Source organism: Fringilla coelebs (genome assembly GCF_963513975.1).
Source record: "Fringilla coelebs genome assembly, chromosome: 6".
NCBI lineage: Eukaryota > Metazoa > Chordata > Aves > Passeriformes > Fringillidae > Fringilla > Fringilla coelebs.
Window position 1 is genome coordinate 37892447 of NC_140034.1, and position 16595 is coordinate 37909041.

The 16595-nt window shown below is 39.0% G+C and overlaps 1 protein-coding gene across 6 annotated transcripts in view; it reads left to right on the forward strand.

Moving 5' to 3' along the window:
* The window catches only part of INO80 (INO80 complex ATPase subunit), a 63892-nt gene extending 47704 nt beyond the window's left edge, over window positions 1–16188 (forward strand). For 5 of the 6 annotated variants that reach the window (XM_084207441.1, XM_084207436.1, XM_084207438.1 and 2 more), the window contains 10 exons: window positions 496–623; window positions 4302–4396; window positions 6705–6777; window positions 8195–8353; window positions 9638–9740; window positions 10331–10419; window positions 11176–11331; window positions 12415–12574; window positions 13403–13612; window positions 14217–16188. In XM_084207441.1, coding sequence (XP_084063567.1) covers window positions 496–623; window positions 4302–4396; window positions 6705–6777; window positions 8195–8353; window positions 9638–9740; window positions 10331–10419; window positions 11176–11331; window positions 12415–12574; window positions 13403–13612; window positions 14217–14434 — 1391 coding nt within the window. In that variant the 3' untranslated portion in view covers window positions 14435–16188. The remainder of the gene's footprint in view (window positions 1–495; window positions 624–4301; window positions 4397–6704; window positions 6778–8194; window positions 8354–9637; window positions 9741–10330; window positions 10420–11175; window positions 11332–12414; window positions 12575–13402; window positions 13613–14216) is intronic. The other variant, XM_084207440.1, reaches the window with a different exon arrangement.
* The last annotated feature ends 407 nt before the right edge of the window (window positions 16189–16595 follow it).

A 16595-nucleotide genomic window follows, 5' to 3' on the forward strand; every position in this document is an offset into this window, starting at 1 on the left:
CTGTGAGGGGATTGTTGTTTTACAGTGACCTAGAAACTGTTCTTTCCTGGGAAGGTGAGGGGTTTGATTTGTGGACGATAAGTCTAAAGCTCAGCAGCAGGTAGCAGCAAGTGTGCAAAGGACATCATTTTCATGTAGTGGAAAATATTTCTTCAAGTGTCAAGGCATTTAGTACTTGTTGATCTGGGCAGAATAAAACCTTAGGTGGGGGATATGGCTGTCCAAAAAAAGGATTGAGCCCATACTTAAGACCGGTCTGCAATGAGATTTTGCCACACGAAGCATATGGGTGTACTCCCATCCCAGCAAACAAAAATTATTGTTACCATTGTGATTTAAGTATCTGCCAGAAGGGATGTTGCAGTTGCTTCCATCACACCTCCTTACTTCAGAGATTATAATGCAGTGAAGTGCTAGGAACACTTAGAAGATAACTTGTTGCATGTATCTGGGTTTGCTTTATTAATTACCTGCTTTTTTTCTATTTCTTTTTAGATAAAGAGAGTCTGATCACTGACAGTGGAAAACTTCATGCTCTTGATCTTCTGTTGACACGGCTGAAATCTCAAGGACACAGAGTTCTCATTTACTCCCAGATGACACGGATGATTGACTTACTGGAGGTAGGAGAGCTGTAGCTGACAGAAGACAAATTATGAAGATGGAGATTTAGCAACACTGTTTTGGAGAAAGTATATTAATTTAGATGCAGCAAACCTAAATAAAATTACTATACCAGAGGATACCCAGAGGTTAATGCATTAACATGAGAATATAAGAACTGCCATACAAAACTAGACCTAAGGTCCAACCTAGTGTTCTGCTGATACCAGTGTATAACAGCAGATGTTACACAGAAAATAAGTACAAGAATACTGATACTTCACCATTACTCACTCAATTTCCAGCAGTTTGCAGTTCAAGGGGTTTCTGAACCAAGTGTGCCTCCTATATACTCAGTTGTCCAACATGGATTCTTCTTCCATGGACTTGTTCATTTGCATCTTGACACCTTGTTAGGTGTTGATATTTGCACTGCCCTGAGGCAAGGGGTTACATGGCTTAATGATCCTCTTTTCCTGGTTTGACCTGCTTCCTTCTTTTTTCATTTGATGCTTACATGCCTTTTTATTGGAAGGAAGAGGGAGAACAGTGGTAAATTTTAGTGTTTATGTTGATTGTAATTTCACAGACCATTATCATTTCCCTCCAATTCCTCTGCAGAAGTTTCATAAACATTAGGAGGTTCTCTGGCATGCAGGATAGGAAAGAAGTAAGGAACGAAGTCACAACTTATAATTTTAAACCAGACATTCTGCCTCTGAAGAAAAAAAAAAAAAATCTTTATTTGATGAGCAGCTGTGCCATCAAAGAGCTAGGATACTGTCTTCTCCACAATAAACTGAAGAGAAAAAGTGAGAAGCCTGAATCAATAGCTGCCTAAGTCATGGGTTCTGTATGAACAGGAGAGTATTTTAAGGTCAGCAGTTAATAGTTCAATAACAAATCACAAGCTGAATTTTGTTTTTGCTGCTGTGAGGAAAAACAGAACTTGCATGGTTGCAATTCTGTATTTTGGCACTTTGCCTAGCATTGCTTTGTATGCCTCTTTTTTTGGCAAACATTGGACATGGTGTAGGTTTGTTGATACCCTGCATTACACCATGAAGCTCATAAAGCTGTGTTTAGCGCTTCTGTCTTTTCTCTTAGCATTCAATTTGAAATGCTTATGAGCATACCATTTTGCTATTCCATCTCTTGAGTGTTCATCTTCACTTGTGTTTTATTATCCAAATAAACCACCTACTAAGTCCTCTCTTTCTCCTTCTCCCCACTCAAGTAACAGATGCTGAAGTTAAACAAGCTAAAAATCAAGTAAGGACTCTATTAATAAGAAAATCCTTGCAAAAGCTGTGCACCTATAGATACCTATTTTTTTCCCGATCTGTCAAAATATATCTGCCTAGTTGAATATAAAAAAACACAGGATGTCTTTTTAAACAGTATTTGGACTATATTGCACTAACCTAATCTGTGCAGGGCAGAGAGCACAAAGCACATTGTTTACAAAGTTATAAAATGATGTTTGTTTTATGTAGCTTCAGCTGAAGAGCTCCTGCGTAGTTCAGCCATTATAAAATGGCAGATATAAATACAAAGAGGAAAATTATTTTCTTTCAACAGAAGATGATAAATTATAATTTCAGTATTGTTTTTTTATGCAGATATGTATTTAATCCTTTTTAAGATTTTGTTTTTCTCTCCATGTGATTGCCTTCTTCTGTAAAAGTTTAATTGGGAATGAAACTTGGTTTCATTGGGAATCTGATTGTATTCATGAGATGAGGGGTCGAATTATGTTCTGTATGAAGTAAAATTCTTGGTTATACTCTACCAAAAGTTAATCAGTTGTGTGAAAACAGAAGAGTACTGTATTTAGACTGTGCAGTAATATGAAGGGAACATTTTCCCTTCATTTTGGAAGCCCAGAAGAGCACTGTTTTTAGCAGCATTCTTGCCATACTCAGCTAACGGAGCTAATGTACAAAGCTAGTTTGCAGACCTGGGGGATAAGTGCTAGTACTGCAGGTGTAGAATAACTTGTTCTTTTGCACTTCGTGCCTGTGTGAAAATATCTGAAGTATGGAATAAGGATAAATGCACCTGATGGAATGAAATAAGTTGTTTTCTGTTTGTGCTGAAGTTTGTTTAGAAGACAGATAATGAAAAGATGGTTAACAGATGAGGGAAGACTAAGTCAAGATCAAAAGGTTGAATCATCATAAAGGCAGATAAGGACAGTAACAAAGAAATGAAAGGAAAAGGTTCTCGTGATGATAGTAAAAGAATTTATCAAATCTGGAGAAAAGGTGGCATAGCGCCTGACAACTCTATCTGTCTGGTTTTAGTTGGTGACAGAAATCTGTCATAGAAATAAGTGGAATAAATTAATAGTTAATTAGGATTTGTTTGTCTGTGTGGTGAAGTAGCTGTTCTCTGCCTTGAACTTCTGTTGTTCTACTCCAGAAATCCTACTAGCCATGAGCTCTGTTTCATGGAGTTAATACAAGTCCAGATTTGGCCATTTCCGCACTGTTTACCTGATTTTCTCTTTCATCTGCTTCATATTGAAGCTTGCTTCCTCTGCATCAGATTTTTTCTCCGTTTCCATATAATATGGCTGCTCTTTCACTATTTCTGCAGAACACAAAGGGATCAGGAGCCCTGAAGGATAGGTGAAAAGTAGAATTGGCATGGTACTGTCAGAAGGTTCATTAGAGTGCAAGCACTGCCGTGTCTTTTCACAGCAGTTCTGTGTCTGCTGAGCACTGTGGCTTGGAGCAAGACAAATCCAATAGTTCTTGCTGCTAAAGCACTATCTGTCCCTTTCTGTCTTCATTTGCACTCATGGCATCTCAGAAAGACTCAGGCACCAGTATGGCTAAACCTAACTCATGTAACCAGTAGGTGTTGCATCTTTTCAGCCAAGCAAGGACCCCATTGTTTAAGCACCCCAGAGGATGTCTTTCCAGAGAAGTTCCATGGTTATTTGAGCTTTGTATGTGATTCAGATTTTGTTGATAGTTGCACAGGTATCAAGAAATGCTGAGACCTTAGAGCATGAAAAATGTGTCTCAGTGGAAAAAGCCTTTGCTTACAGCATTCCTAGCTGATGCCATTTGATTTGTGGCTCAGGCAATGGTTTCAGTTCCACTGCTTGGCAGGAGCTGTGGGCTGACACACCAGTTCAGTGTTCAGTGTTCAGTGTTCTCCTACACAAGAGAGAGCATAGGAGGCTCTTTGCTGCTGAGATAAAGGCTGGACAGACATTATACAGCACCAGGTTTTTAAAACCACCAGTCAAATGGTATACAATCGACAGGGAGCAGGTGCAATTGGTTTGTTTGGGAAGGTTTGCTTGCACAGTAAAAACTTGGGATTTAATAAAAATTTAGACTTTGAAAACAAACTTCCCATTCTAGTGATTTTTGTTTGCCTATTTATTTATAGGAAAAGGCATGTACCAGGTCTGCAGTGCAGCAAATTTATCCCCAACTCTGAATTGACATTGTCATTTATCTCTTACATAAAATGCAGAAGCTGACATATGATTGAGTGGCTTTAATTTCTGGATTGTATTATTATCAGTATTGCTTACAGAACATTTGTTGATGATGTTTATGGAACCTTGTTGTAATTAGCAATCCTATTTTTATTGTGTGTGGCGGGGGGCTCTGCATGAATCAAGATTGACCAATTTCAAGAACAACTTTTTTTTTTTTTGTGCATGTTCTTTGCAGGAATACATGGTTTATAGGAAACATACCTACATGAGATTGGATGGCTCTTCAAAGATTTCTGAGCGAAGGGACATGGTAGCAGATTTTCAGAACAGGTAATGTAGTTTGCAAGGTGTGTTCGTGCTAAAATACATGTACCTAGGAAATTGATGTCAGATGTAATGGAAATAAATGAAATTTACACTTATCTTTCTTTATATCAAATTGACCTCATTTATCTGAAACAGCTTCTTGGTGGTTTGCTGACCAGTAGTCAGTGGTTTTGATATGAATTTGTGAAAGAGTACTGGAAGCAGTTTTAGTGTATCCACCTCTTGTACTTCTTACCAATCCAAATAGGCTGTTGCTTAGAAAGAAGCTCAATATAAAAGCAGCAAATGTCTAATGGTTAATAAATGCTTTGACAATTGACACTGTAAAGATGAGATTGAAAATCCTGCATATGCTAGAATATTGAAAGGACCTAGTTTTCTGCAAAACAAACTATTTAACCATATTTTACTAAGAAACCTGAAACTAGTATACAAAAGATAAAATGGGGATTTTATTAGCTAGAAAGGTAGGGTAACTCTTCTCATTTAGTAAACCAAAATGGATCCTGACCATTTTAATAAGAGAATCAAGGTGCATTACTTACAATGATTGAGTTTATGGTTATTAAGTTTCCTTTTAATCATGAGCTATGGCTTAATACTATGTCATTTTGGTACAGTAGTTCACAGTAAGGTTATGTTGATATGAGCTTGTAAGAAGGTCACTTTCTTATTTCAGTGGAGTTAGGTTCATAGATAGTTCTTCATTGCAGGGTGAAAGCAACATTCTAGACTTGAGAAAATTCCTTATGTTAGTGATCCCAAAGTATTATTGCTGAAGATAGGAGTCAGTGCCTTTCAGGTCACTGGTTCATGAGGTTGATGCACCTGAAGGACTGTGTTGCAATGATGAATCTTCTAGTGAACTTAAACGTGTGCAGAAGTGAGAGGACCATGTAGTACCTTTCTTTCTGCCTGTTTCCAGGTGTCAGAAACAAGTTCCTTGCAGGTCATGATGTCCTCCTGGAATCCTGACACTTCCTCCTGTAAGGTCCTTTAATCAAAAGAAGTGAAAAAAATTGTTTTATTAATGAACATAATTTGGTTTTAATAGCGAATAAAACAACTGAAGAAAAATAATAATTTCAGCAGGAAATCCCTTTGAAATGTACGTCAGCCAGTCTAAGCAAGAATTCCTATTAAGATGTTAGTTGAGTTCCTCTTATACATAATTTACATATGAGAAATATTTCCAGAAAAAAAAGCATGACTGAAACTAAACTATTCTGCAGGATATCCTTGCAAGGTGCTGAAAATACATGATCATTTACATAGCTACGGCATGATAATTAATTCACATAGTCTGTGGCTCTGTCCACTTGGCTTCCCATATGGCATATCCAGAAGCATATCACAGCTGCATGTTCAGGTGACTGTCTATACACACATCCCATTTTTGTTACAAGAAAACAGATTACATGGCCAAAGGTTGCCTTCAGTGCAAACCGGCACCTGTTGACTCCTTTGGCTTTTTTACCTGCAAGATAAAAGTCTGAAGACTGACAGCTTGGTTTTAGTTTCTTCCCATTCATCCTGCTACAGTTTCTGGTACTTCACTGATTTTACATTTGCCAAGTTATTCAGACAGTGTAGTACCAAAAGGATGTGGCATTCCAGACTGTCTTCTCTTAAGCAGAGAAGGACAATGTGTCAATGTCTTTGGCGTCCCTACTAGTGTACTGTCTGCTTTGTTTGTGTTAGCCTGTTCACAGATCCATAAGGTGTGGAACACTTCAATAAATACTGGTGACCCTGCAGAGACATTAGTGCAGTTCACAACCTTAGCAGAAACTTTGATTTTGCTGTTATCACTTGAGTTTTCATCAGTACTTGGTCATGCTAGATATAGGCTTGTCTCATTGTTTGTTCTGTTCAAAGCACCAAATTTAGAACAAAACTTGAATCTACACAGGTTTGACTTTTATTTCTCTTTTTTTATCAGTTGAGCATCATTAAGGCAAGATTTCTTTAACATCAGTTCTGTGAAACAATAGGTTGTTCTTTGTGTGTATGAAATCTTAATTTCCAGTGTGGGCAAGATAAACAAGCCCTTGTTTGTTTTGATACAGATTAATAAACTGCTATTGCAAATTGAATGTTTACATGTTCAGACAGTCCTCATTTGTAGATTACCTTCTTTCACTCTTTCATATGTTTCTTTTCCTTGACCATGAATGAACAGCACAAAGCGTTCTGAACTGTTCAAGTAATAGAAATAGCCCTGATTGCTTCATACGGGACAAAAAATTGCTTCTGTGGTTATTCCTTGTTTGTGCACAAAATAAGGGAGTTTCATCTCTTTCCTCTACAGGAATGATATTTTTGTGTTCTTGTTAAGTACAAGAGCTGGAGGCTTGGGCATTAACCTTACAGCTGCAGATACGGTAGGTGAAATTTGGTAACAATTTATGTTGGAAAATTGGTCGTTCTGTGCCAAAGTTGGCACTCTCTTGCCCACACTGATCAATATTTTTAGTACTGCCATTCACATTGTGAAATTGCATATACTGTTTACTTTGTTATTTGCAATGTAATATTATCTTGATGATAAAGTTGTAGAATATTGGACATATTGGTACACAGTTTTTGGTTACAGTTGGAAATTTCTTCCCACTCCACACATACTTCAGTACCAGGGTCCAGAAAGGAGTTGGATTATTGAAGGGGTTTACAGGTGCAAATGACACTTAGATGAAACAGCATTCACTGTATGAATGACCCTTTGCTCCTAAGGTTCAGTTGCAAAGGAAGCAGTAGAATAGTTATCAGTTACCCTTTTTTCTGTGCCCAGAAGAATGAAACAATGCCTATAAAAGAAGGAAGGCATTTGTAGTTGAGGATCAGCTACTCAGGAAGGATAAATTTCTTCCCCTGAGGTGTAAAGACAGACTGATTTAGGTGAATTGCAAGGATTTGCACTCTGGAGCAGCTGCCCCTAATCACTAGGGAAGGAATACTGATGAACCATTCATCTTTTCATTAACGGCTATTCTTGTACTTGTAACCTGCACCTGGTGTGCTTGCAGATTTGACCTCAAGTCCGTAGCCACACAAACCCAAAGATCTCTGAATCAAAAAAATCCTACCCTATCTTGCTGTCAGTCACAAGAAATCAGAAGAAAACAAATATCTGTAGGATTTTCAGGGTTTAAAAGAAGAAATAAACAGATGGAAGCCCAGGCAGATGCCTTGCATGAGTACTTTTAGTGGTTTTCTGTGTAACTTTCTTAATCCTTCGCTGTCTAAAATTTTTTAAAGTGCTTTTGGTTTTGATGCTTATTGTGCATGAAGTACTACTAGAGTGATAGTGTGATATGAACTTAATGTAGCATTTCAGGTTTTTATAGTCACAGTACTAGAAAAATTAGACTTTATCTAGGTTTTGAATAAAAATTGGAGTATTACTTACTTCATGAAATTCTGATATGACAGTAAGTAACACTAAAATGCATCCATGATGTGGAGTGTAGTCTATAATTAATTGTATGACAGTGATTTAATATGATAACAAACTTAGGAATTGTGTGCCTCCCTATCAGGTCTATTTAAGAAGATATTAAAGACATTCTTTGGAAGTTGAAACATTGATACTGTCAGTTAGTTTGAATTCACCTGAAATGCAATGGAAGAGACTTAACAGGACTGGGCAAGGCTAGTTCAACACAGCCTACAGTGGGGCTGTAATTCTGTGAAACATGATTGAACTTCTGTTGTTATCATTATATTGAGTTTCTGTTTGCTTAGTCGCCAGGTGCTCTAAATGTGTGTTTTTATTTAATCCCTTCTGCTGTTGCCTTGCAGGTAATTTTCTATGACAGTGATTGGAACCCAACAGTAGACCAGCAAGCCATGGACCGGGCCCACAGGCTGGGTCAGACCAAACAAGTCACCGTGTACCGCTTGATTTGTAAAGGCACCATCGAGGAGCGCATCCTGCAGCGGGCAAAAGAAAAGAGCGAGGTAGGAATGAGGAACTCGCCTGCAATGAGAGGTTACAGGAATGGTATCATAAAGCATGTATCAACATGAGTAAAGAGACAGAGAAAGTGTCTGCACGGAGACAGAAGAGAAGACAAAAGGAAGTTCAAATATGTGTCTCTAACACAGCAGCAGTTCAGTGACATATGAACTGGAAAGAAATTAATTCTTTACAGTATGACTTCATGAAAACTATTTCTTGTGTTGCAGTGAAACTGTTCAGGCTTCTTTAAGACTAGGGCTTCTGTCTTTGCTGTGTGAGAGTTACTGATTCTTCTCATGTTACACAACAGCTGATTTTTTTTTTTTTTAAGACATTTGGAAGGTAATCAAGTGGAAATTATTTGAGGTGTTAGGGTTGCCAGAAAAGCTCAGTGTCCTGCAGCATCAAGCAATAAGTGTACAAGGAACTTTAAACCTTATGATATTTTATTGGCAAGAAAATAACTAAGGAGATTAATGTTTTTTGGTAGCAGTAGGTACACTATACACAACATTCAGATGTTTTGTATATTGGAGTTTTTTCTAGCTTTTGTCTTACTTGGATGCTGCTCATGATGTTGCAGCAACTGGATGCATTCACATTTCCCTTGTTGAAATCATTTTTTCTGAGATACCACACAGTTTTTCTGAGATACTGCACTAGAGTTACCAGAAATCAGGCTGAAAATAAGGTGCAGTCTGCTGGTGATCCAGATCATTGAAATTGCCTTATGTCAAAGCTTGTTTTCTTCTGTTAAGTTGCCACTCTTAGTTGTTTGGTTTGTTTTTAATACAGTTTAGTAGTAGAGGCTGAGTGAATTCTTAAATTGCAACACCAACTCAGGATGAAGGTACAGTTTTCAGTCAAGGAGACTAAAAATGTTGCACCCTTTAAGAATGTGATCTTCACGATCCTCTGTGCAATTACTTGAAAATTTGAATGGGTAAATAATACTTGAGAGGGCTGTTGCTGTATTTTTGTTTTGTTCAGAAGTATATTAATTATTATAATTTGTAGTTTCTTACATACTGCTTCAGAAAAAATGTAACTTTCCATAAGGGATAGTAATTTTCTGCTTTTTATTTCAGTTGCTTCTCGTATTTTATACCCTGAAGTTTTGCTGCTAAATTTGGTATGATAGAGAAATTGGATCAAGTCTAATTTAGAGAGATGTACTTGCATGATTTTTGCAGCTTGATTTTAGTGATGGGTGATGAGAAATGTTTCATGGTGGCTTTGACTAATCTTTCCTTTTCTTCACTTGTTTTTTTTTTCCCTTCTAGATTCAACGAATGGTAATTTCAGGTGGCAATTTCAAACCTGACACCTTGAAGCCAAAAGAGGTGGTCAGCCTTCTGCTGGATGATGAGGAGCTAGAAAAGAAATGTATGTGAAATTTGAGTTTCAGCAATTCCCCCATTTTCATTACTTCATTACTTTATGAAATCTGTGTCTTTATCTCTATGAACACATGTATTGCTGATAACAACTTCTGTTTCCTGTCTCTTTATGTATTGCCAACTCTTGTTAGTACAAGCTGGTTTGATATCACTGCTGAGTTGAATGAAGTTGTGCAAAATGAGACATGATGATGTGATTAAGTTTTTATTGGCACTCATTCAGGATCATTACATTGTTCCTGAATGACAGAGTTTTGACAAGAACTATGTGGGTCATGACAAGAAAAGTATTAGTAAAAGTGCTGTATTTCATCATATTTTTTAAGTTAGAGGCATAGTCTTTCAAGTTGCTTGAAAGAAGAATTTCCCTGTAGGACTTTTTAGTGACTTGAAAACAAATGGTTTTAATAGAGTAATGCTTTCAATGTGTTTTCATTTCAATACAACTGACTTTTATTCCCAGTTCTGGTAGAATAAGAACTTCTTGTAAGATTCATAAAAGGATGGGAAATATATTGATGACAGCTTTGTATTTTTTTGTACAATGGTGACAACTTTGTATTTCTTTTCCAACAGTGCGTCAGCGTCAAGAAGAGAAGCGACAGCAAGAAGAAACGAATCGTGTGAAGGAACGTAAACGTAAAAGGGAAAAATATGCTGAGAAGGTACTTTGATACAAAGAGGTTGCCTGTGTCAGTAACAGAACCAGAAGAGCTTTAGGATCACTGTTAGGGCATGTGGAAACATTTTATGCCAAGGCACAAAACCACCTTGCCTTTGCTGTTGAAAGTCAGTCTGTGGCAGTTCCTTACACAGAAGAGGGATATTAAAAAATAAGTAATACATAGTATTTTAGCCATTAGCAACTTCAAAAATAGGGAAGTACTGCCTTTCCAAACAAACCTGATAGTCAACTGATCATTAAATTGGTGACTTTATGAAGATTTTGTTTTGCAAGGACAAAAGGGGAATGTAAAGGAAGCACCAAACACAGGTAAATCCCATATAGCTATGAGGCTTCCATGGAACTAGGGAAGATTAGTTTGTTTAAAAAGCATCACTAAAACCAGTTTATGAAAATTCTGAGTTTTTAAGACAGGGAGGCTTTGCGTTAATTAATTGGAATTTGTGTAATGGTAAAGAATTTCAGGCTCACTCTAAAAGGTACTGGAAATCAAAGTAATTTTGTAAGAGTAATACTCCATCATTCCAGCTATTTAATAAAAAAAAACCAAACAAAACTCTTCTGAAATCAAAAGAAGGAGCGTTTAAGGGATCTGTTACCATATCCTTCAGAAACTTGTTTTGGGAAATTCTTCCAGTGGCATTCCTGACTTAAAATATGGCACAAGATTTTGGGTTGCTTGTTCCCCTTCTGTTTTATTCCCTTTTCATTCCTGGTATTACTTCATTTATTTCAGAAGAAGAAGGAGGATGAATTGGATGGGAAGAGAAAGAAAGAGAACATGAACCTTGTGATCCCATTTGTTCCCTCAGCTGATAACTCCAACCTGTCTGCTGATGGGGATGACTCTTTCATTAGTGTAGACTCTGCCATGCCCAGTCCTTTCAGTGAGGTAAGACTCAGTGCTGCTTTAACCCACATACTATTTCAGTTGTGGCCCTACATCTTGTAGGATTCTTGCTATCTGGTACTTTAGCTCTCGTAGAGCTTTGAGTGTGTGGGGAAGTGACGCGTCTTAAAGGTGAGCCATGCAAATGAAAATAGTTTATTGAAAATGCAACAGCTGCTAATCAGCTGCCTTATGGCTCCTCATGTTATTTGACATTCCATTATTCCCCTCTTCCTTCACTCTCTGCCTCCCTTTTTTTACAGTGAATTTATCCCCTGACCTTCCTTCCTTCCAGTCCATGAAATTTTTCTACTCTTACCTGGAGACCCACTTAACTTTCTTCCTGCTTTCTTGTTCCTTTTCCCTGCCTTTCTCATTCTCACCTTTATAATCATGTGCCCTCTCCCATACCAATATCTTCCATAGCAAGAACTCTCTGCTCCTCAGCCAAACACTATCCCTCAAATAGTTCCTTGACATTCAGTCTTTGTAAGTACCCCTCACTAGTCTCATCTGTGTCTCTGTCTCTGCTTCCTCACTTGCATCAGGTTCTGAATTATTGTGGTTTTTCTCCTCTGGAATTTAAAAATTCTCAGTGGCATACGTCTTATTTTCCTTCATCTGTCTGTAAAGAATTGCAAATTGGTTTTAGCAGCAAATGTATTTTGTTCTTTGCCAAGTTGATTAAGATTTTTGTATTGTACTGTACCTTTATTGATCAAGATTTTTATTAGCAGTAGTAGTGGATCAAGAATCCTATTTTCTCTTTAGAAGTTGAAAATGCACAGTTGAACAGCAATTTGCTTAAATCCCTGCTGAGCCCATTAGTCTTTTGCTTCATAACTTCACATGTATTTTCATGAATTGAAATTAAATAGAGGGTGGAGGTCTTTACTGCTGCTCAGCCTGTAAACAAAGTGTGGTGTGATCAGGCAGATGATGTATCATGCTCATGCTGTTATTGTAGAGAAAATGGGAAAGAACAAGTACCAGTTACTTGTGATTGTATAGGTTTTGAAGATTTTACTATTTTTGTACCCTTTCCTAACCTGAGGAGCTAATGGCTTTGTTCTCTGTCACATTTAGATATCCATCAGCAGTGAATTACATATGGGCTCTATCCCTCCCGATGAAAGCAGTAATGATATGCTTGTGATTGTGGATGATCCAGCTTCTTCAGCACCTCAGTCAAGGGCAACAAACTCTCCTGCTTCCATTACTGGCTCTGTTTCAGACACCGTGAATGGTCAGTACTCTTGCCTTGATTTATTACTAACATTTATTAAACCATGACTTTGCATAGCTAAGTAATAGGTTTTCTGCATTCTACCCAGGATATATGAATGGTTGGCAAGATTTGGGGGAAAATAATTGCCTTTTCATTGCAAAGTTACTTCTGATTTGATAGGAAATCTGTTTATATTGTGTCATTTACCACATTTACCTTTTTCTGTATTAGTTACTTCAAAATCTTGTGTCTTTTGTTCCTATGTTACTGAGGGCTCTCCTTACCCTTAAGTTTGTTACCAAATTACAGACAACCACAGAACTATTAATCTATAAGCTTTTCCTTGAATTTGCCATTGGGTTAATAATTAGTTCTTTATCTCCAGTGGGTGGTTAGAACAATTTTTTTCAAGTGCAATGGAATTTTAAATAATGTCAAGTGGTTTTAATTACTGTACTTTTTCACAGTGAAATAAGTAGAATCATAGTTCTTGATGAGTTTCTTTAGAGATAGCAGATGGAAGATTATCTCCATCTTCAAACAAGAAAATGCATCGCCCTGAAGTAGAACTTGGAATACTCCATCTCTTTGTGGGTTGGATTCATAATAATACAAGTAGTTGCAGTTAAGATACTGTTGCTGAAGAGTGAAGTTTTGTATACATAATTTCTTTTCATGAGACTGTTAGCTGCTTGCTAACAGTGTCCCTGTTACTGTAAGTGCCACATAGGAGCAGTATTCATGTAACTGGTAGGCAGCAGTATTCATGTAACTGGTAGGCAGCTTTGATAGGGCACTCACTGCGAGGCATGTGAGTCGCTGGTTTAACATTCTTTCCTTGTTCAGGCGTTTCAATGCAAGATACATCTCTCGCTGTGAGAGGCCAGTCAAGTCGAAGCCGGGGTCGTCCCAAAGGTGGCTCCAAAGGCGGCGCTGGGAAAGGCAGGAGCCGGAAGTCAATAGCGGGGAGCGCAGCGGCGATGGCAGGGGCCAAGGCAGGCGCGGCGGCGGCCTCTGCGGCAGCGTACGCAGCCTATGGCTACAACGTCTCCAAAGGTACGTGGGGCAGGGCAGGCGCTGCGCTGCCCAGAGCACAACCAACTGAGCTGGCCTGATGGCTGCCTGTCAGCAGATAGGTCAAGCGTTGTGTCGTTGGTATTGCTTGTCCATCGTATTCTGAGATCCAGGCAATACAAAGTGTGACATGGTAAGGGTGTGAGAGGATTGCCAGTTTTACCTCAGACAACCTTGAGTTTCATCTGCCCTTTGAATTGTCTCGCACCAAATATTTTTCCTCTTGGTTTTTTTTGGTTGGTTTTGGGGTTTTTTAATGCGGTATTCAGACAGATCAGATAGTGTTGTTTATGCCATGGCTGTGGCTGTGGTTTTCCTGCATTGCATCATGTTGAAGTCACAGTATCGCATTCCAAAACCTGCTAAACTGATGGTGATTGACGTGCAGCTTTACACCAGCTGAAGATAGCCCAGGGTATATCTGTAAGATGTTTTGTATCTTAAGGACATCCCTCTTCATTAAACTGTTGTAAGTCATGAATACGGAGCGGTCTTAGGACTGATTGTTAATCCATTGTCTGCTGTTGAAGAACCACACATGGAATAATATGCTCATGTAGAATTTGATTCTCTTTTCCATTGCTAGGCATGTCTGCAAGTAGCCCTCTACAAACAGCAATCATTCGGCCTTCCGGACTTGCAGATTTTGGACCTTCAAACGCCTCTTCTCCCTTGAGCTCCCCTTTGAGCAAAGGAAACAGTATTTGTGGGACCCCCAAAAGTTTAAACCTGACCAGCAGTCTCGTATCAGAAACTTCAATTCGGAAGCAAAGCAAAGGTGCCCACACCTCAGGTGGTCGGTAGTAATTTTGAACCCCCAAAGCTTGTCTGAACTGTGTTGGCTTTCAGAGTAGACCACCCTGCCAGTCGAAGGCGTGCTACCAAATGCCTTGTTGCTGTCCAGCACATGTGTGGGAAGAAAATCAAAGCACAATGGGAGTGGGTGGTTGATGTGAGCACTTTGATTATGTGTATTCCAAAAAACTATCTTTGCAGACACTGCAAGAAGGAGGGAAGGGAGTCTGGGGTAAAATAGCATCCAACTACTCCATGCAATATCCTGCATCTGTGTGTGCTTGAAGTCACACCAGTATACTTCCTCTCTTGTAGCCTGAGGTGGAGCCCAGCATTAATTCTGTCCTATGAAATCAGTATCTGAACCCCCAGGAGAATCCTGTAGAGTCACAAGACATTTCTGTCCTGGCAGCTGGTCAGTGAACATGCAGGAGTAATTGGGGGCTATGCTGAAGATGATGTATGATCAAAAAAATTCTTGGGTTCTTCTGGTGTGGATCTCTGGGTTCTTTAAAGACTTGAAATTCAAAGGAAGGTGTCTCAGGTGGTTTCCAGGGAGCAGACTCTTTTCAGCACCATTTGTCAGGAGGATGTTCAGAGCTGCAGAATACAGGGAGCGCTGTCAGGCCTCATGAGAGCAGCAGCACAGCCTCTGCTTCACACAGTGGAAGAAACCACAGGCCAGTGATTGGTTTGCATTTCAGAGTTCTCATCAGCACGAACACTCACCCTGTTCAGAATGATTTCTCTCATTTTTGAGGCGTGCAGAACTCTTAAAAGCTTAGAAACAAAATAATGCTCTATTTGTATAAATCTCGAGAAGGAGGAAAGCTGAAGTGTTGAGGAGGAGTTTGTGCTGCTCCTCTCACCGTGCCGTAGCAGAGCATGGATCTGCAGCTTGCAGAGATGTGAGAGGAGCAATCCTGAGAGAGAGAGAGAACTGTGCCATTCCCCCTTCCAGCCAAATCCTGGGAAAAGAATTGTCTCATATCCCAGCCATCCCATTGACTGTTCCTGCAGTGTGTTTTCCCTTCGTCTTTGTGACCATCACACGTACTGGCGTGGTTGAGCTCACTGCAGTGTGGGCGGTAGCCGTGTCCCATGAGGCTGGTGGAAGGCAGTGCTGCCAGCACCCATCCGTGTTCTTGTTCCCTGGTTGTTCCTTCCCCGTTCTTGATGCACAAACCCTGCCCGTAGCCCCTTGCTTTGCTGTAAGCGTTGTCTGCATTGCACTGAGATTTAGGTGTGGGACAGTTGTTCTGTCTCACACGTTCAATTAAGAGGCTGTTCTGCCGGGGCACTTTCATCCCTTGAGAGAAGCAAGTTGAGTTGCAGGTCTGGGCTGTGACAGTGGAAGATGATTTCTTTTTTTATTATTATAATTTTTTTCTGACCCCAAATCCTTTGCCTGGCGTCCTACAGTGTAGAGCGAGTGCTTCCTGTTGGTTCTGCCTCTAATTTGCACACCTGAAAATAGCAGAACTGAGCTTAGTTAGATTGATTTTTGAACAGATTTGCAGGGGATAATTGAGGGGGAGGTGATGTTTAATTAACTCATGAAGACTTCCCCCTTCCCCTTCTATTCACATGTATATATGATATTTAGAGGGAATCAGACAAATGCCAAGCCTTTTTTTCTCTTTGAATGTGCTGTCTATTTTTGTAACTGAACTTGTACATATGTATAAAGAGAGACACATCTTTCTTTTACTAACTGGAGGAGAAAATCTTAAATAAAATGGAGTGAGATAATTTTATGTAAATCAGTGTCTTTGTGGTTTTTATGCATGTAGCTGCATGAATGAGAGGAATAGGGAAGAGAGCATGGAGGGGTGTGCATCTGGAAGTGCTTCTGGAGACAAATGCTGCTCAGTGTAAAGCTCTAGAGTGTCTGTGCTCTGGCAAGTATCATGTTTGTAACCTTCTTCAGTTACAACTGTACCCTAGCCCATGTTTGTATTCACTGATTACCTCATAATCTATTTTGGAGTAAATGTGCAGCAGGTCACGAGAAAACAGAAGCAACTATAATATTAAACAGTACCTGGACTTCAGTGGTTGAATTCAATATAGTTGATTGTTGAGACATTATTCTCATAGTTATTTCTTTTTTGTTTTTTTTCTTTCCAGTGGGAGTTGAAAGGACTTTTTTATGCACAGTTTTGATCTC